Source organism: Chiloscyllium punctatum, chromosome 5 (genome assembly GCF_047496795.1).
Source record: "Chiloscyllium punctatum isolate Juve2018m chromosome 5, sChiPun1.3, whole genome shotgun sequence".
NCBI classification, from domain to species: Eukaryota; Metazoa; Chordata; class Chondrichthyes; order Orectolobiformes; family Hemiscylliidae; genus Chiloscyllium; species Chiloscyllium punctatum.
Window position 1 is genome coordinate 39,501,041 of NC_092743.1, and position 21,663 is coordinate 39,522,703.

Sequence of the window (21,663 nt, forward strand, 5' to 3'; positions counted from 1 at the left end):
CTCTCATGCTGGGTAATGTCCACATGAGGATCCAGCTGGGCAGAGGCATTCCTGTTCAAGTATTTGTGTCTTGTTGTAGGGCACTATATATATTGAATTGGAATATGTTTACAAACTCATCCTTCCTGAGCATTTGGTACATAATTTTAAAGATAAAACTTAAGCATTGACTCAAGAAACATTTTTTGACAAAGGTTTGTGGATTTTTGAAAACTTTATTCCCAAATATGGATCGTTTTAAATTTGAGATGGATAGAATTCATGAGCAAGCTCTTCAAAGATGTGGAGCAAAGAATGGTGAATGAAGGTGAGCAAAAAAATCATCTGTGATCTGATTGAAGGGTGGAACTGGCTCATGGGACCTCCTGAATTCCAGTTATTCTAGTATACCTTTCCATGAATGTTTCTTGTAAGATCCCCATCCTAAATGGACACAGTGCCACAGTGGTGATACTGCCTTAATCTCTGATGGCCATGCAATTATACTTACTTTTCAGGGAAGCATAGGAGATGGTCATTATCCAAAAATGGCCATTATCCAAAAATTGATGTTATTACTATAAATATTTGGCCTTAAATCCTAACCATACTACAGAGGGTCCCTGATTAAAAAGTGTCTGATTTCTGAGTGCTTGTACTTACGAATGTGATCCATGCAGGGATGTAATTTTAAAAGAGATATAAATATTTTGTGTACTTACAAACAGTTGTTTTATATTGTACTCCATTGTGTTCCAAGGCACGCTTGCTTTCAGTGGTCAGTGCATTGAGTGTGGGTGTTGGGGTGTCATGTTGTGGCTGCATAGGACATTGGTTTAGACCACTTTTAGACTGCTGTATTAATTTCTGGTTTCCCTGCTTCAGGAAGGATGTTGTTAAATTCGAAAGGGTTCAGAAAAGGTTTACAAGGATGTTGCCCCGCATGGACGGTTTGAGCTACAGGAAGAGGCTGAATAGGCTGGTAAATCCTTTCTATGGAGCATTGGAAGCTGGGCAGTGACCTTAGTAAAGGATTATAAATCGTGAGGGACCTGGATTGGGTAAATAGTCAAGGTCTTTTTTTTTTCCCCCAGTGTAGGGGAGTCCAAATCTAGAAAGCATAGGTTTAAGGTGAGCGGGGAAAGATTTAAAAGGGACCAAAGGGGTACCTTTTCACAATGAAGGTGGTGCGTGTATGGAACGAGCTACAAGAGGAAGTGGTGGAGGCTGGTTCAGTTACAATTTAAAAGGCATCTGGATGGGTACGCGAATAGGAAGGGTTTCGAGGGATATGAACCAAATGCCTGCAAATGGAATTAAATCAGTTTAGGATAGTATGAACAAGTTGGGCTGAAAGATCTGGTTCCATAATGTATAACACTATGACTTGCGAACAGACTCCGGAACAGAACCTGTTGCAACCTAGAATTGCCTATATATCAAAATATTGGTGTAACAGCATGGTCTTATCTGTATGCAATTGCTATATAACTAGGAAAGGCCAATAAACACTTTTATCAAAATATAATCTTTTCTTATAATAGCACTAATTTTGAACACAATTTTTCTTGTTATTATTTCAGTCAAAACTTTGACAGAATCAAAGCTTCTCACTCTAAGAAGCTATGTAAAGCAACTGTGGTATAAAAGCAGATACTTTATCAAGGATCTGACCTTATGACTTGTTTATGGTTGTAGAACATGAATATCTAATTGGGAATTGTTTTCTTCTGAGTTGGAAAGGCAGATTTATGTCCGATAGGCTCAGTTTCACTCAAGGACTTTTTGCTTGAAATCTGTCTAATTTTAATTTCAACATTCGTCATCAATGAAAACTGCTTTCAAATGACCAATTTTGTTTGGAGTTCTTGTTTAGATTTCAAGTTTTGTAGTAACGTTATCACTCCTTCCTTGAGTCAATGACTTGGATGAGGGGACTGAAGGCAGAGTATCAAAATTTGCAGATGGTACCAAGATATGTAGCAAAGTATGTTGTGAAGAACACATCAGGAGGATGCAGATGGACATAAACTGAGTGGGCAAAAATATGATAGATGGGGTACAATGTGGGAAAACACCAAGTTGTTCATTTTGGTAGGCAACATTTTAATTGTTTTGAATAAAGTACAGAGGAAACTCGATTATCCGAATGAGATGGGCAGGCACTATTTCTTTCGGATAATTGATTATTCGGTTAAGTGATTTCCTCTGGGGCTCGGAGTTTTCTGTGAAGTCTGCTCCCCGTTCAGGAGACTAGGCAGCAGCACACTGCATGCATGCCAGCCACCACCACCTCGTTTGCCTCCCCCCCCCCCCATCCAACACCACCCCTGTTCACCCCAAACTCCATCTGCCCCCCCCACTCCAAACCCTATCTGCCGTTCCACCTGCACCCAAACCCGTCCGCTCCCTGCCTGCCCCCAATCCCATCCAACACCAACACCCCTGTCTGCTCCACCCCCATCCACTGTCCAATCCCTGTTTTCCCCCCACCAGGGCAGCCGGACTGGACACCAACAGTAAGACTGCTACTGCTTCTATGAGGTAAGTCTCCAAATAGCGCAGTCACACACACAGCCACACACACAGCCACACACACTTTTTACTACAAGTTCCACCTCTGCCCTGTGCAGGGTAATGTTGTAGAGATTATCTGGGTAAGGGGGGTTTAGGGTTTAAGGATGGCATGGTGGCTCAGTGGTTAGCACTGCTGTCTCACAGCACCAGGTTCGATTCCGACCTCAGGCGACTGTCTATGTGGAGTTTGCACCTTCTCCCCCTGTCTATGTGGGTTTCCTCCAGGTGCTCCGGTTTCCTCCCACAGTCCAAAGATGTGCAGTTCAGGTGAATTGGCCATGCTAAATTGCCCATAGTGTTAGGTGCATTAGTCAGGGAGAAATGGGTCTGGGTGGGTTACTCTTCAGTGGGTCGGTGTGGACTGGTTGGGCCGAAGGGCCTGTTTCCACACTGTAGGGAATCTAATCTAATCTATTCTTCCACCCCTGTATAGAACTCCAGGGAAAGTGTAGGGGGGTGGGTGTGGGGGGATTGGGGTAGGGGAGAAAGAGACCGGGATGTCCGTCATTTGGAGACGGTGCCTGGACTGTCCGCAGCAGCATTTCAGTGAGCCGAGTTCATTTTTTAGTCGTTGTACCTGTAATCAAAAGACGTGATCAGGGTTGAAGTAGCTCTTTGACGTAATCTTTCTATCTGGCCCTCAAGATCTCCTTCGGATAATCCAATATTCGGATAGTCGAGGTTCCTCTGTATATTTCAAGTGTAGTCACTATTTGTGTATACTTGCAGCTAATTTGTAAATTCAGTGCATTTCTCTTGGGTTTGGAGGTCAGTTATCAATATTATTAGAATAATACAAGGACATTGGAGTTAAGCTTCAATGAAAATGCTGCATACAACCTTCTGTGCAAGTCAAATTTTTAAAAAAAAAATGATCTTGAGATGTGGCTGATTGTTCGATAACGTTCATAGCCCATCCTCATTGGTTTTAAGAGGATGATGGTGGTTCCTTCTTGGACATCATGATTTGTTTAATTAGGTTACGTTAGGGGCTTGCAAGAGTCAACCAGGTAGATTTGGACTGGAGTCATGCATAAGACAGACCAGGTGTGACAGGAAGACTTCTCCCTTGAAGGACATTAAGTTTTTTTTATCATAAACCAGTTGTTTTCATATTTTTGTTCTGGTGGAAGACTGCCACTTATTAGATTTTGTAAAGTTGATTTCATAACTCATAATGTGTCCTTTTGGGTTCTGTGGTTATTCATCCAGTACCACAACCATTAACTTGTACCCAACCAGCAACACCTGTTTACTGTTTATACTATGAAGCATACAGAAATACAGTTCTGTATTGTACTACTATAAACTTCTCTCAAATAGCATTACATATGGAATGAATTATATTAAAGTGAAGACATCTGGCTCTCAATCTTGCACATATGCATTGGGTGGTGTTTGCCAGGGAGTAGTGTTGTCCTGGGCATTGAAAGAGCTCCCCCTCCTGTGTTTTGAATAAATTCAATTTCGGGACACACGCATTCTTGGCAAGGCCAGCATTTATTCCATTGAGAAAGCGATGATATGGTACTACCTAAAACTGCCCACTCCTTGTAAACAAGCTGTTTCCACAATGCTGTCCCTCTTGATAGCAAATTAGCACAATTTGTCTGGCTTTCTCGGTAGGGGCTGCCTAAAGTGGGGTGGTGAGCTGAAACTTTGGGGTTGCAAACTCTGAACCAGCCATAGAACTTTGATTGAGATGTAACAGCTCTGCTCTTGTTCAAACAGGACCCTGTGTAAAGGCCCTAAACCCCCTCCATCCCACCAGTTCTCGACTCAATCCCACTTGGGAGGTCCTGACAAATTTCATGCTTCAAAATGGGATCATATTAGGGAAAAGTGCTGTTGAGAGCAGGAAAGAGTTAATCATGTTGTGTCACAGATGGGTTTCCATCCCTACTGGGCATTACAGCACTTAGTGATTTGTATTGATACCAGGTATTCACAAACAGCCCGTGGTATATTCTTTGGTGAGACTACTTTGTTGGAATATGTCAATGTGTTTTACCTGAATCACCTACAACAGACAGAACCGTAATTGAATTCACGGAGAGGTGATAAAACTGAATTTTTACGTTGTGCCTTTCACAATCTTGCGCTGTCCCAAAGTGCATCTCAGCTCAACAAATGCTTTGGAGGCGAGATCACTTTTGTACTAATGGCACAGGCAGCACTCCCTCTCAACTGGACAGGCATGTTGGCCTAACAATGGGAACAGAGAAAGAGGGAGGGGGGAAAGGGGAAAACCTATTTGTAAAAGGCAACGGGGTTCATGTTCCAAGAATTGGTGTGCCTTTTGGACCTCTCGGAAAGATTTGGTGATGAGTCATAATCAGGGCCTGTGAGAGTGAGCACTCTGCGATGGCATTCCTTTCGTAACTACGGCAACGGACTGCCAGCTGGAACAGTCAACTTTTAAACGGTAGGGAGGGAACAGAAACTGCTGTAGACCTAGGCCTTCTCATTTTAATGGGGTATATTTGTGGAGTTTTTCTTTCTCTAAATGTTTTATTTAAAAATTTTACAGTGTATGTATACACTATGGGGCTGGGTTGAGATTTTCAAAACAATCAAGTTAGCCGTTTTTTCCTTTTTTTTGTTTTCCGAGTGTTAAGCTTTCTCTCGCACTTGCCTCAGCCCCTACCTCCTAATATTTTCCAACTTCCCCTCACATTACTCGAGGTGTGGGGCTAGTGAATGTAGGGTGGACTTAGTGAGGGGACAAGGTTTGACTACAACCTGCTATCAAATTATTTTCTAAACCTGCTTTGCCCCTTGCCCTCCACAGGTAGGATCACCAACTGTCCCAGATTGTCCTGAAGTCTCTGGGAATTGGAAGATTAAATTCCCAAGGTAATGGCGTAAGCAAATGGGGCAAACCATAATTTGGGCGATTCTCGATGAATATTGAAGAGTTTTTATTACTTTTGTATCCTTGTGCTCTTCCCAAGTGAATCGATGAAAGGATTTACAGATAATAACGACACACCTTTCATGGCAGCGATTACCTTACTGCCACTGTCCTTTGGTTTTGTTAGTCATATACAGCAGGAGTGTTTTTGAGATTGCTTACCATGAAGAGGCCACCCCAAGCACCAGGGTGTGTGTGACCAACAAATGTTAGTCCAGAATTCTGAGTTCAGACCCCTTGTCAGAATAGTTTGAAGTGCGGCCTAAACCTGTGTTTTGACATGTGGAAAAGCACCAAAGACAAGTCCATATCAAATTCTCACTACCATTATTTGCTTACTCTAATTCACTCCATTGGTAGGACACATCAAGTGTCTTGGTGTAAGTGGGTACTGCAGATGCTGGAGATTAGAAAAGCACAGCAGGTCAAGCAGCATCTGAGGAGCAGGAAAATCAACATTTCGGGCAAAAGCCCTTCATTAAGTGTCTTGACTGTTGCAGAAGGAAAACCCAATAAAACCTGTGAACTTTTAAAATTTATTCACGGAATGTGGGCATCGTCGAGCTGGCATTTATTGCCCAGAGGGCAGTTAAGCATAAAGGGTCTGGGGTCACAGGTAAGGATGACAGTTCTCTCCCTGAAAGGGCATTTGTGAACCAGATGGATTTCTCCGACAATTCCCAATGTCATGGTAATCATTATATTCTTGATTCCAGATTTGTGTTGAATTCAATATCCACCATCTACCATGGCAGCATTCGAAGTAGGATCCCCAGAATACTACCCAGGTCTCTGGATTAACTGTCTAGTGGGGTCATTGCCTCCCCACTTAAGACGTACTGATATTACTCATCTTGTTAGCATCAACGTAGAGGACTAGTGCCCTTGTTTCAAAGTATTAGTTTGTTTTTATAATTTTTGCTCTCTGGGATCTTACTTTATCTCATCCTCTACTGAGTAAGTACCCCTTACTTTTTTGGGGGGTAATGTTCCACAGAAGCTAGATATTTCAGTTAATTGGCCATCACCTTTGACTAAATCTAGATAGATATTATCTGCTTAAATAGAATTGTAGTTTGTATTTGTATAAAACCTTGCGTGTCCTTGGGATGCAGCAAAGTGCTTTGTAACTAATGAATCATTTTAAAATTACAGTTGTTTCTCAGTGAATATGGTAGACAATTTGCCAATAACAATGTCACGCTAACAGCAGTGTGATAAATGGCCAGATAAATCTATTTTTGGTAAGGTTAGTTGAGGGATAGTTATGGCTAGAATACAGTGAGTCATGTTGGATTTGCCACGTAAATAGCCCAATGAGTTGGTGTCAATATCTATCTCCCACTTGAGCTGTAAGGTCCCTGCTTCATTCCACAGTGTCATAAGCTGTGTTTTTTACATTTAAAAAAGATTTAATGTCTGCCATAATCTTTTTCAGTTTTAATGTAATATCTACCTCCTTGTTGTAGATCATTGGAAATGCTCTGGATCAAATGTTCTGTTTTCCAAGCAGACCACGTATTTCAGGTCTTTGTTCATATTTATATTTACTATAGCCGGCCAGCCCAGGGAGTGTTGAAATAGTTGAATCTGGAGGTGATAGGATGTGGGTGATTTCAGCGTCAGCTGGACTGCAGCAAGGAGAACGTTATGAGTAGATGGTCTCGATGGTGGAGAGGATACAGAATGCTGACTATCAAATAGAGTTGACAGCTTGGTTCAGTGGTGCAGATGGGGAATCAAACCGGTGATAATGATGAGATTGTTGAAAAGGCCAAAGATTTGACGTTGGTCTTTGCTGTTTTAATCAGGGGCTACATATTATGACTAATCCAATTCCACTTTGACCACAGAGAGACATTGGAAGAGTCAAGAGTTGGTGTAGATCTACAGCTGGGTACTGTCAACGTACATGTTGAAGTTGATGACCTATCTGCAAATATTTGATACAGGGCAAAAATATAGGGCCTAGGAATGACTCATTTGGGGACATCAGTTTGCAGGGATATGGAGAAGTAATTGTAAGAGATTCTCTGGCTGTGACTGGATAGTTTGTGTCAAATTGGGACTGTCCGTTGAACTGAACAACATCAAACAGGTGTTGAAAGAAGATTTATATGGTTGACTGTCAAAGGCTGCAGGACAAGATGGAAAGAAAGTACACAATAGTTCATCTTAAAAAGATTGTCATTCCTCACATGTTAGGATCATTTCACTGCTTTGGAAGGGATGGAAACCTGATTGGAGATTATCAGGTTCCAGGCAGTTGGGCATGGGAGGAGACCTGTGGACGGTCTTTGGAGAGGTTAGGGATTGTATGGCACTTTGCAGAGCCAAAAGGTTCAAGGATATCGTGGAAAAAGAATGAGGAGCATTAATTAGGAGGGTAAATATTTCAGCATCAATTAGCAAATAGGCTTATTTCAAGAACTCACTGCTTTGAGACATCCTAAAATCGCAAAGGGTGCTGAAGAAATGTAAATTGTTTCTGTCTGTATTGCTTTGAGAATCTTCAATGTCCAGTGAATGGGCAAACTGGACCGCTGTTATTGGCTTTATGTAATGTTTCAGTGTCAACTTTCTGACCAATTGGCACGAATATAGTACATTGTATGAAAGTCTGTTTCACTCTGCTGTGACTTGTGCCTATCCAGTCCTTCCTCCATATCCATGAGTGTTCTGATCCAAAGAACCCCCACAAATGTTTAAATGCTTGAGTGCAGACTTATTAAAAATAGGTTAAAAATTGCAGATACGCACATTTTGCCCACAGATGTTGAGTTTCGTTACTTTTTTTTGGCGTGGATAGGTGAATTTGTGGTTTCACCGAGATAGAGGATTTACTGTATATGCTTTCCAATGGACTACCTGAGTTCACACTCCCAAGAGCATCTCATGGTACAGAGGAAAGAACACTCTGGCTGTCATTCTTTGCTGCCCCTTTGGGAGGAGTATAATGTCACAAGTGCAGCAACGTAAACTGGATGTTTAGGTTTTGGGGGACAATTGACATAGTTCAGCTCCTCTTATAAACTGAGGTTTGAAACATACAACTATTATGCTCCACGTAATCCCACAGAACTCCATACTAATGTTCTGGCTTAGAGTCTGAACAGGAAGTTATTGGTGCCAAGGGACAAATTAACTTACAATTAATGGTAAACAAAATAGCTTAACGTTTTAAAGATACAAAGCAATTGTTCTCTTGAGGCTAGGAGCGTCTCTGCACCATAATTAGCTCATAGTCCTGATTGTCCACATATGTTAATGCAAAATTATTCCCCCTCAAATCTAGCTGCTGGCAGCTTTTCTTAGGCCTGTTTGCTTAATCTCAGTGTTCTAGCTTCCTTAGCATTGCCTTCAAACTTGCTTTCGTCCTCGTCTGAGGAGGCAAGTGGGGCTTGCCTGTTCAGAGTTTTCATCCTGTCATTGAGGTAAGTCTTGCAGGGCCCAGTAAGCTGTCATTATTCTGGCGTTCCTATCTCGTGAGTACTGGAGTGCTCCTCCTGAGTTGGACCAGGCAACAAAAGCACATCTTGAGAAGACCAATTATCTGTTCACTGATGCTCTTAATTGATGCATGTGCCACATTGTAGTGCTGTTTAACATCAGTCCAAGAGCCTTGCTCTGAGATGCTTTGACACCCATTAGCTAGCCCTGGAGATGGAGGTCAAACATTTGCTGCACCTGCCAATTGTTCACAATGTAAAGAGAACAGGCACATATTTGTTGGAATTGGTGCCAGTGGCCACCATTGAATTGGATGTTGAGGGAATGAAATCCCATCCTGTTCAGGAATCAGGTAGGGTGATCCCAGGGAGCTCTGGGTGCCACATATATGCAATCAATGGCCCCTTGCATCTGAGGGAACCCAACACTGGCTGTAAATCCAACTCTGGCACCTTGACTTTTGGGGTCCACGATAAATAGACAAACCCCTCCATTCCTGAAGAAGGGTTGTAGCTGAAATGTTGCCTTCTCCACCTCCTGATGCAGCCTGGGTTGCTGTGTTCTTCCAGCCTCCTGCTCGTCTACTTTTGGATTCCAGCATCTGTAGTTTTATTTTGTCTCAAACTGTATTTGTTGCCTGCCAAAGGATCAGTGAACTCAGCTGGGAATTTGGGGATACCACACGTCTCCAGAGTTAAGGTCTGAAAGGAGCTAGTGATAAGAAGATAAAAATCACACAACACCAGGTTATAGTCCAACATGTTTAATTGGAAGAACTAGCTTTCTGAGTGCTCCTCCTTCATCAGGTGGATGAAGGAGCATCTCTCCGGAAGCTAGTGCTTCCAATTAAACCTGTTGGACTATAACCTGGTGTTGTGTGATTTTTAACTTTGTACACCTCAGTCCAACACCGGCATCTCCAAATAGTGATAAGAAAGTTGAGTGCCGCTGTGATCTTCAATCCCACTGGTGTATTACTGCCTCGCATAAGCCACTAGCTGCAGGACATTGAGGATGTAGGTTTTAGTGTTACCAACAAATTTCTGGTGCTGCTTTTCACTCTTCTTCAGGTATCTGCAAAGCCATCAGTGCACCCTCTGCTTTGGTAGCCTGCTCGACAAGACTAGAGCCCCTTCTTCCTGTCTTCAAGAACTGCTTGCTTGTCCATTATTCTCTCTGGTTCAGTGGCACCGGGCAATCTTTACAAAAGAATTTGTTGTGGGTGGTACTAGCTGAGCCAGCATTTATTGCCATTCCCTAACTTCCATTGAGAAGGTGGTGGTGAGCTATTGCCTTGAAATGCTGCAGTCCATATGCTGTAGGAAGACTCCAATGGCATTAAGGAGCAATTCCAGGACTTCTCTTCTTCCCTCCACCTCTGCACTGCTGGTTAATTTGATGAAACATCTGGTGAAGTACATTTACTTTGAGCCAATTACCACATGCATAAAAAGCAGAAAGCAGTTAGGTGGTCTTCATTACCCTCTGTACTGCACTTGTACAAGTGTGGAGTCTACAGCCTACATGACCGTTACATCTCCATGTCTGTAACTTTCATATAAAAATGGGCCTATGAATGTTCCTGTTCCCCCCCCCACCCCACACCCTGCAGTCTGTGTTGCTAGAGCTTATTAATTTTCTTTCTACATTCAGTGCTAAGCCCACTCCTGAAAGTGTGCACAATAGCAGGGGAGGCAATGTTGTAGTAGTAATGTCACTGGATTTGTAACTAGAGCCCCAGGCAAATGTTCTGGGGCATGGCAATGAATCCCACGATAGTAGTGAAATTTGAATTTAGTAAAAATCTGGGATTAAATGCGTGTAACCTTTGGCGATTGTGTTTATGACAATCTGGTTCGCTTTAGAGAACGAAGTCTGTCCACATGTGACTCCAAGCTGACAACAATCTGACTTTCAACGATGTTCTGACCCACTCTGTTCAAGGGCAGTCAGGATGGGCAATAAATGCTGGTCCTGTCAGTGATATTCAGATGCCACAACCAAGAAATGAAATAAAAAGTGTGTTTCCGTTTCAATTCCCTCAGTTCAGTGTGTTAAGAGTTGTGAAGGGTGCACATGCGAACAGATCTTGCAGGAGGAGGGTACTTAGCACCCATTTGGACTACATTGGGAGATAGCTGGTGATTGTAATCAATTGATTTGTTCATGTTTGCACTTTCAATACACTTTTTTCTCCGAAGACTGTAGATCATTGCCTTTCCTCTCCTTTGCCTCCCCTGTGACTATGAGCCCTTTCACTATCTCTCAATTTCCCCTTCCCCCACCTCACCCCAGTTCCAAACTTCCAGCTCAGCACTGTCCCCATGACTTGTTCTACCTGCCTATCATCTTTTCCACCTATCCACTCCACCCTCCCCTCCCCCCCCCACTCACCTATTGTAGTCTATGCTACTTTCTCCCCACCTCCAACCTTCTCTCACTTATCTCTCCACCCTTCAGGCACTCTGCATGTATTCCTGATGAAGGGCTTTTGCCCGAAACATCGATTTTACTGCTCCTCGGATGCTGCCTGAACTGCTGTGCTCTTTCAGCACCACTCTAATCTAGACTCTGGTTTCCAGTATCTGCAGTCATTCTTTTTACCTACTATCTCTCAATATTCCTGTTCTTCACTTTGAACCCCAGGCCCTTACGCATTCATTTCACCTGGTTATTTTTCCTCCAAGGTGTGTGTGCTTATCCCTCTGTGTTACCTGCCTTTCTGTGTCCCCCATCACTGATTCTCTCTCTTCTGTATCCCAGTTTTCTTCCCTCTATTGCCCAGAATTGTTCAAGTGTTCCTTTCCACCCAGCCGATCTTTTTCCCAACTTCTTGAATTGAGGTCTTCTTGCCTGCCCCACTCAGGTTTGCTAGTGTTGGCCAATGTGGCTGATGTGCTTAGGCAGCATTGTTGACCTCGTGAGGCTTCACGTTTTTACACAAAGAATTCTAGAACAGCAAGCAAGACCGCAAGTGACTGAAACTTCTCAAAAGCTGGTTGACCCAGGGCAGCTTCACCTCTTTGCGCAAAGAAACAAATTTGGTTATGAAGGCACCACATTACTGAAGAAGTTTGCACTCTTGGAGCTCACACATGGTAGTTCTAGTTTGTTAATACACACGCATACCATTTTTAACTGCAGGAGATCATGCTGGGTGAATGTACTTGGAAGATTCTGAAGTATGTTCATCACGTTCCTGATGAGCTTAGGCTCGACTCTCCTGCTTCTCGGGTGCTGCCTGACTGGCTGTTTTTTTTCCAACGCCACACCTTTTGACATACTGGGGTGTTGAAGTATTCATGGTAACCTGATAAATGCAAAAGGGGTTCTCAAAGCTGACTCATCTGGAAGGTTGATCTGAGTACTTAAAGGCAGTTAAAGTTTTGATATTATTTTGCCTCTCATCCATTCCAGCTTTCTAAAAGCTCAGGATGGGCCCAGAAGGTTCCACCCAGAGTATCTGGTCATTGGGCTGTTTGTTGTCTTGTGTTGTGCACATTATGTTCCTCACAACCACCGCAGTGATTATGCTTCAGAAATACTTCACCAACCACAAATGTGTCTTGAAGTTGGTGGTGTTTATTCAAGAAAGGTCCTCTCTAAGTGGAAGTCTTTGTTTCTCTTCTTTTCTTTATTGGACCCCACAAGTGATCTCGTGGGGATTGAGCAACCACCAGTAACAGTAAGAAGGTGGGGGAATTATGATGCCTGTGGAAAGTATTGGAATGGTGGCTGCATATCTTGCAATGCCCACCTGAAGCAGTCAGATGTGGCTCTCTATTAGTCTGGTTATATCTGAGGAGAATGTGTTCAAGCTGCATTCCAGAGACTTGAGAGAGAACTTTCAGATAAAACACACACAATCTGTCAACCTTCTCAAAGGAGAATAAAGATTGTATTTATAGATTACTCTGTGTAACACTGACCAAAAAGCCACAGTAAGGATCCAACACGGGGCGTAAACCAAAACATACCTTTCCCCTTGGTGAGGGATTATAGATCAGGGGCATGGTTTTAGGTGAGGAGCAGTTTTGTTTAAAGGAATAAGAACTAGGAGGTCAGGAGTGGGCTGTCTGGCCCTTTGAGCCTGCTTCACCCCTCAATAAGATCATGGCCAGTCTTTTCGTGGACTCCGCTCCACTCCCCCGCGTTTTCACCATATCCCTTAATTCCTTTATATTTCAAAAAAGTATCTACTTTAGCTTTAAAAGTGATTACTAAAGTAGTGAGAACTACTTCCCTGGACAAGTGATTCCACAGATTAACAACCCTCTGGGTGAAGAAGTTCCTTCCCAGTTCAGTTCTAAACCTGATTCCTCTAATCTTGAGGCCATGCCCTCTTGTCCTAGTCTCACCCACCAATGGAAACATCCTATCTGTTTCTATTTTATCAATTCCCTTCATAATTTTATATGTTTCTATAAGATTCCCCTCATTCTTCTTCTAAATTCCAATGAATATAATGCCAGTCTACTCAGTGTCTCCTCATAAGCCAACCCCTCAACTCCAGAATCAACCGAGTGAACTTCCTCTGCACCCCCTCCAGTGCCAGTACATCCTTTCTTAAGCAAGGAAACCAAATCTGCACACAGTACTCCAGGTGTGGCTTCACCAGCACCTTGTACAGCTGTAATATTACCTCCCTGCTTTTGAATTCAACCTCTTTAGCAATGAAAGACAAAATTCCATTTGCCTTCCTAATTGCTTGTTGTACCTGTAGATCATCCTTCTGTGGCTCATGTGTAAGGACACCCAGGTCCCGCTGCACAGCAGTATGCTGCAACTTTTTAACCATTAAAGTAATAATCTACTTTGCTGTTACTCCTACCATATGAGGGGGAAAAAGCTTTCACCTCGAGCTGTTGGGAATCTGGAACTGCCTATAAGAGTGTTAGAGTCAGAAACCTTTGTAACGTTTAAGAGGTATTTAGATGTGCGTTTGCAGTGCCAAGGAGTGTAAGGCTGTGGGCCAACTGCTGGAAAATGGGATTAGGGAAGTTTGGCACTTTTTTTTAGTGTCTAGTGTCGAATGTGTCGAAGAGTCTTTTTCTGTGCTGTCGACCTCTATCCCAGGACAGTCTTTAGAAAAAGTGCCTCAGAGTGCATTTGGTGCACAGCCAATAATGACTCGTTTCTAATCCATCTACTCAGAGATTTTATCACAAACAGATGAAACCCAGGCCTCCTGGTCCAGAGGTAGGGGCGCTACCACGGTGCAAGAACCCTTCCAATCCAATCAACTTTCTATATTAATTTAAATACTTTGCCAATTGCACTGTTCAGAGATATTGTTAGACACCTGGAGCAGATGGGACCTGAACTAGGGACTCCCCTTCCAGGGGTAGGGACACTACCACTGCACCACAAGAGGGCACAATCCAACCAATAAATTCCCCACAACTGTCACTGAATGCATTAATTCAATTAATTTAATTGATATTTATTAGCTCTTAGTGTATATGTATTAATTTGTTCCTTTTCACTTTGTTACATTTCACATCTTTACCAACCATTCTGCAGCAGAACACCGAAAAGGCAGGAGTCAAAATGTACCAGGGGAACCTGATGGCACTGAATTTTGACAGGTCCTCTGAACCTGATGGAGCATCTTAAGCTTTCTAAAGGAAGTGATTGCACAGATGATGGATTCTTATGTGAGCTCCAAGCAGGTTGAAAAGCCCCAAATGTAACAGCTCTATCCTAGAAAAGAGGATGACAGAAAGCAAGGAGTGTTCAGCCAGTTATCTAACATTTGTCATTATGCTAAGTCGCATTATTATAGAGATGGTATATTTAAGAAATCTCTGAGGTATATCCTCTCAAATCTGACAGTCTTAGGACTGTGGCCATACTAGATTTTGGAACTTGGCTGGGTTTGAGGGAAGAAATGTGAACGCTTCTTTTAAAATCATTACATTTTAACTCAGTGAATGAGGGACACCTGAAAATCAGGTAATATGATTGTAAAGTCCTTTTTAGGTTAATGGCTGTTATACTTAATAGTATGAATTCACTTCTCCTGCATTGGAGCTTTACTAGGAGAAAGTGAGGACTGCAGATGCTGGAGAGTCCAAGTCGAAAAGTCTGGCAGATTAAGGCCTCCTCATCACTTCAGCAGGACCTATTTAAAATGAGAACCAATCAATTAAAAAACCATGTGTGGTCTTCAGTCAGAGTTGGTTTTTGGGTGACCACGTTTGAAAGAGTATATTGTAATACTCATAATCATATCTGTGAACGGGAAATTGTATCTGACTGGTTTACAAGAGTTAATTGAGGATTTATCAAGCAAGCTGGATAAAGGGGAATTAGTGAATGTATATTTGGATTTCCAAAGGCATTCGTTGAACTGCTACATGAAAGTTTACAACCTGAGGTAAGACTCCCTAGTGCTGAGGGTGATATATTGTCACTAATTGAGGATTGATTAACTAAGAGGAAGCAATGAGCTGGTACAGTTGTGTAATTTTTGGTTCAGCAAACTGTAACAAGTAACATAGAGATCACTGTTGGGGCCTGAACTGTTGACAGTCTGTAATAATTGGTCTCAAATTATGTGGGCAAATTTGCCCCCCAAGATCTACAAAATTCCCTGGTGACCGAACAGGGAAAAGTAACCCCGATAAGTATGATAGCTTATAATTGCATCCATAACAACATCCAATAATTACAGACTGGGTCTCTTCCTTCTTTGCTTCAATATGAGCCTGTTGTCACCCAATGAGGAAGAGAAACGTATTGATTTGGAGGAACAGCAAGCAGTTAAGAAAGTTAAATGAGGGAATTAAAGCCAAAAGAGGTACAAATACTGTAAATCAAAAACAAAAATTGCTTGCAAAGCTCAACAGGTCAGGCAGTATCTGTGGAGAGAAATCAGAGTTAACATTTTGGATTGAGTTCTGAGGAAGGGCCACTTGAGCCGAAAGTTAACTCTGACTTCTCTCCACAGATGCTGCCTGACCTGAACTTTTCCAGCAATTTCTGTTTTTGCAAATGAGGGAATTGTTGGGGGAGCCCGTGTTGTCAGAAGTTGGGAGTCTCCTTTTTGCTGTGAGAGAGGTAGCAAACAAGAGAGAACTGTTTTAAACTTGTCACCAAGGTAATATTTGGCTAACTAGGAGGTCCTTGAAATAACTGAGGTAACAAATTTCTTGCAAATGGAAACTTCAGTTGAAAGTTGCACAAGTTAAAGAACTAATATATCAGGTAAAATGTAGTTATTAGGAGAAAAAAATGTGTGAATTGTTAAATTTAAATCTTCGGTGCTTGATCTGAGATGCTATAAGAAGGATAACAAGTGCCTAGTTAAAATGTGATTGTTCAATGGAAAACATTAACAATGACCAATGAACAGTGTGTTTTAGGGTGGTTTGTTTTTTGTCAGTTATTTTGAGAAAATACTTGCATTCAATTATGCCTGTTACCTTATGCCAGCTTAAATAATGCAGTGCCAAGGAGATTCTTTTCTTGTTGTGGTTTGGAGTTTAATGGATGGCTGGATGGTTGTTGGGGAGATTGATGAAAGGTATTGCTACTCCATGATTGCATCACTTAATAAATAACTGCTGCATAACTGAATCATCTGATATATCGCCATTCCTTCACTGTCACTGATGAGAATCCCAGAATTCTCTCTCTTACAGCTCTGTGGATGTATCTGCAGCCCGAAGGTAGCTCACTGTTACTTTCTTGAGGGCATTTTGGGGATAAGCAATAAAAGTTGGCTTCACCAACAACGTCCATATCTCACAGGTAAATTGCTTGGAAAGCTCAGAAGGTCTGGAAGCATCTGTGGAGAGAAATGAGAGTTAACGTTTTGGGTTGGGTTCTAAGGAAGGGTCACTCCACCTGAAATGTTAACTTTGATTTCTCTCCACAGGTGCTTCCATACTTGCTGAGCTCTTCAGCAATTTCTGCTTTTGATTGTGCAGTGTGGTCTCCTCACTTAGCAAAAAGAAATTAATCCCAAATTGTTACAGTGCAGAAAGAGGCAATTCAGACAGCCTTGTCCATGCAAATTCTCCAATGAATAATTCCCCTCGGGCCAGTCTCCTGCCTTCTTCAAGTTAAGAATGCCTTGATTGAACCTGCCTCCACTAGACTGTCAGGCAGCACATTCCAAGCCCTAATCACTCCAAGAAAAACTTTCTTCTCATGTCTCTCCTAAACCAATATTGAAATTTTCAACCTCTCTCATTTATGATAGGATTTCCTTCTATCTCCCCTGACCAGACCATTCATGATCTTGAATACCTCTATTGAATCACCTTGCCCTTATCCAAGGAAAACAGCCCTAACCAAAGATCCCTGTAACCGTTCTCATGAATCTTTTCTGCACTCATTCTAATGCCGTCACTTTTTTTTTCTTACACTATTGCATCCAGGACTGGGAGCTATATTTTATTAGCAGTAGTAGGCCATTCAACCCCTCGAGCCTTTTCCATCATGATCGTACAAGGACGGCTGCTCAAACACTTCAATATCTACTGCCCACGTTATCCCATAACGCTTTGCACCATTAGTAATCAGAAATCTGTTGATCCGTACCTTAAATGTACTGAAAAATTGATCTTGCATGACCCTCTGTGGTAGAAAATTCCAAAGATTCACTGTCCTCCAATAAACGAAAATTCTCCTCATTCCTGGTTCTAAGTCCCCCTCTGTTTAAACTGTTAAATGTTTAAATTGTGCCCTCTGATTCTATGGGAGGATCCTTTCCTGCATCTGTCCAGTCAACCTATTTAAATATTTTGTACATTTCGATGAGATTATCTCTCATTATTCTCATCTCTAGGGAAAAATGTCCAGTTTTTCCAATCTCCCTCCATAAGATGGTCCCATTATTGGGAGCAGTCCGGTGAACCTTTGTTTCTCCTCTATGGCAGTAATATCCTTCCTGAGGTAAGAAGACCAAAACCAGATACTCAAGGTGTGCTCTAGCAAAACTCCTGTACTTCACTAAAGAAGTGTTTTATAATGTCTCTGCTCTTGTCTCCTGTACCCCCCAATAAGACTTCGGATACGGTGTACTTTACTAAGCATGTCCTCAACTAGTCCTGTTACCTTCAATGACATCTGCATGGATACATCCTGATCCCTTTGCTACTGCACCACCTTTAAGCTTTTTATTTTATATGACTCTTCTTCCTGCCGAACTGGATTACTTCACAATCTTCTGCATTGAACTTAATCTGCATTTGTGTGACTACGGTGATCCCTGAAATGAAAGAGTTGTTGAATGAGAAAAGGTTGAGCACATTGGCTCAATGTCACAGAAGGTTTGAAGGATGTGAGGGAGTCTTCTCTGAGGTGACGATGATAGGGTAAATGCTGGGGGACCATGCTTCCCCTCATATAGAGGAATCTAGAACTAGCCAGTACAGTTTTAAAGATAAAATTGTCTCCTGTTAACGCGGAAATGAGCAATTTCAACTGCGAGTTATAGTGTTTGGAATTCTTTCTGTACAGAGTAGTGGATGCTGGGTCATTGGATATATTTGACACTGCATTAAATGGGTTTTTGATTGGCCAGCGAGTGGAAGGTTATGGCAGGGCAGGCAAGAAAGTGGCATAAAGTCCACAATCCAATCTCCCCGATCCACTGAATTGTAGACCAATTTCACAGGGCCGAATGGCCTACTCTCCTTGTTTCTGAGCATCTTGTATTCTAAAATCAAATGATTGTTTTTAATGTTCATGTGCCTGGGAATCTGTAAAAATTCTTTAAGCTCCAGTACAGTCCTGGAACATTGCCACCCCTTTCATTTACAGTGTGGTTCTGGTATAGGGGTAAGGAAGCTATGATGCAAAGCACTTGTGGATTGTGTCAGGAATGTTATGTCTTTCATAAGGCTTTAGCTGGGAGGATAATTTGGTGATGTATTATGGCGATTCCACTGTCTATTTCAATTTGTCTGATTTTTAAATTCTAGAAAATAACGTAACTTTTCCTTTCTTTCTTCCCCTCCCCAAGGGCTCATGCCTCTCCTCACCCTCCATCACCTGCGAGGGAAGGTTGGACGGAACTGCAGATGTCGCCTGGAGCATCGACGCATCTTCAAGTTCAGTCCGCTGGAGATGTGCTTGCTGTGGGGTGAGATGGACAACTCTCTCTTGCTCTCTCTCTCTCTCGCGCTCTCTTTCTCGCGCTCTCTCTCTCTCGCGCTCGCTCTCTCGCGCTCGCTCGCTCTCTCTCTCTCACTTAGTCTGTGTGTGTCTCGCGCTCTCTGTTCCATGCTCGATTTTACTATCTTGCGCTTTCTCTCTAGCTCCCCTCACTTTGGACATCTGGTTGCAGGACCCCAATTGAATGTTTCAAATTTAAGGAATCCTGTATACCGTGCAAAGAATATGAGAGAAGCATAGAGCTGGAAGTTCTTATGACTGTTTCTGCGTAACGAGTGTGTTTCTGTCAAGCCATTGTGTTTGAATTATCTGTATCTCTGTTTAAGAGCTTCAGTTCCAAGTTGAGCTTAGGGAGCAATAATGACATTAAACCCTCCAAGCATCGAAGCCTATTTGTTGTTTGAGTTTGCTGAGAAATAACTGTGTGGTCCCTTAAATATCCTTTGATAATAACTCTGTTGCTCTCTCATTAAACAATAGTGGTATTAGGCCAATTTATTTAACCATCTAGTAATGCACTAATAATTCTTTCCAATTCTGATACCCCTTTAATTTTATAAATTCTTCTATTCACAATTTTTGCTGAAATTTACAATGTCATAACAACCTCCTGCCACTGGTGGGAGGATATAATTATGGTGTAACATATTTTCAACATCCATTCTTAAAAGTACCTATGGACATATTTGTAACGGTTCTTACAAAATAAGAAACAAAGATAGGATGTGTTAGAACTTAACATTTGCAAATATTGACACTGCAAGTGGCATTATTATTTTCTTTGTTAGCCATTATACAGAAGCTGCAGGTTTTGGCCGCTGTGTTTTGTGAGGTGAATTTCTGAAGCCTGACTTCAAACTTGACTAGCATCTTGCTTATTTTTTTCAGAACTTTCCCTGACTGCAATGCTTTAGTAAACTTAAAGGCAACAATGTTGCTTTTTTACATTTATGAATGTGGTGGAACTTAATTTGTCTTGCATTGTTGCATTAATTGATCCACTGTATCTTTCTTTGTGCTATGCATTTAGTCCTGTGTGTCATTTCCCTCTTCTTCCTTAGCCCTCCCCAACACATCTCCATTCTCAAGCTCTAAGTTATGTATCCTAGGAGTTTTCAGACAGCAGGAAGCTCATTCAGTCAGCCATTCTCATGTTTGCACCTTTGTTGCAAGTATTGCTGACCTATTGGCAACATTCTGCAAGACCAATGCACTTGCTTCTGTTCCCAACATGGCACAAAAGAAGTGGGAGCAAACTCCATTCCTTTCCCCACCCTGTTCATCCCCAGCCCAACCATCCCCTAATCATGATGAGGCAAGTCAGAAGCCCTCACCTGAGATCTATGGGACCAGAACTCGCAGGAGGTGTTTCGCAATATCCCGGACTGTTGACTGTCTGTGTGCCCATCCAATTACAAAATGACAAGCAAGTCAAGCAGCATCAGGGAGCGAAATGCAGAGTTGATGCCTTAGGTCAATGACTTATCAACAGCATTTAAAGGTATTAGTTTTTGAGCAAACCTAGAAGCAGAGAGAACAAAAGGGAAATGGTGAAAGTAACGATGGTTCAAGACAGCATTTTCTGAGACAAACATAGAAACTAAAGATGATTCTTGGGGAAATGTGACTACACTGGAATCACATACAGGGTGACAGGGCGTTTTGGAGATGCCATATGGATTGTTTATTTCATTGGTGTGGGGAGGGGGGGGGGAAGTAAAACACAGCCCATTGTGTTTGCTGGCTCTTTGAAACTCAATTACCCTCATCCTCCCACTCTTTCTCAAAGTCCAGAAAATAATTTTACTTAAAGTACATATTCAATTTTTAAAAATGGGATCTTTTGGTGCCTTGTTGGACGGTGGACAGGGAGTCAGGAGGTGCAGTGCTTGCTGTGAGGTTCCTGCTCTCTGGCCTGCTATTGTAGTCACTGTCTGGCTGGTCCGGTTCAGTTTCTAGTCCACATTGGCTCTCTGATGACGATGGTGAAGGATTCAGCAGTGGTAGCGCATTGAATCTCAAAAGGCAGTGGGTTCAACAAGGAAGGAGGATATTTCCTGGTATTTGTGTATGTGTGAATGTTGCTTGCCCCTTGGCAGTCACCGGCAAACATCCCTCCTTCTGAACTTTACAGATGGAAAGTAATTGATGAGGTGCTGGGATCGTTGGTCCTTGGGAGCTCTTGCGGAGATGTCCTGGAGCTGAGATGGCCGGCGTCAGGCAGCTACAACTGTCTTCTTTATGCTGGGTGTGACTCCACCCAATGGAGAGTTTCCTCATTACCACTGACTCTGGTTTTGATAGACCCCCTTGATGCCAAGCTCTCTTGGTTCCCAACATATACTAACAATTCATGCAATGGGCAATACTGATTATAGAGCTACATTTTCAGATATCAAAGCAGCTTTTGGCTTGGTCATGGAAGACAGAAGGTAGTTGTGGAGGGGTGTTTTTCTGACTGGAGGTCTACGACCAGTGGTGTTCCGCAAGGTTCAGTGCTGGGACCTCTGTTTGTTTGTAATTTATATAAATTATTTGAATGAAAATATAGATGGTCTGATTATTAACTTTGCAGATGACATAAAAATTGATGGGAGTGAGAAAGGTTGTCAAAG

The 21,663-nt window shown here is 42.3% G+C and overlaps 1 protein-coding gene across 4 annotated transcripts in view; it reads left to right on the forward strand.

The window, feature by feature from the left end:
• Positions 1 to 21,663, forward strand: part of setd2 (SET domain containing 2, histone lysine methyltransferase) — a 126,190-nt gene that overhangs the window by 14,377 nt on the left and 90,150 nt on the right. For all 4 annotated transcript variants that reach the window (XM_072570096.1, XM_072570094.1, XM_072570093.1 and 1 more), the window contains one exon: positions 18,897 to 19,016. In XM_072570096.1, the coding sequence (XP_072426197.1) occupies positions 18,897 to 19,016 (120 nt within the window). The remainder of the gene's footprint in view (positions 1 to 18,896; positions 19,017 to 21,663) is intronic.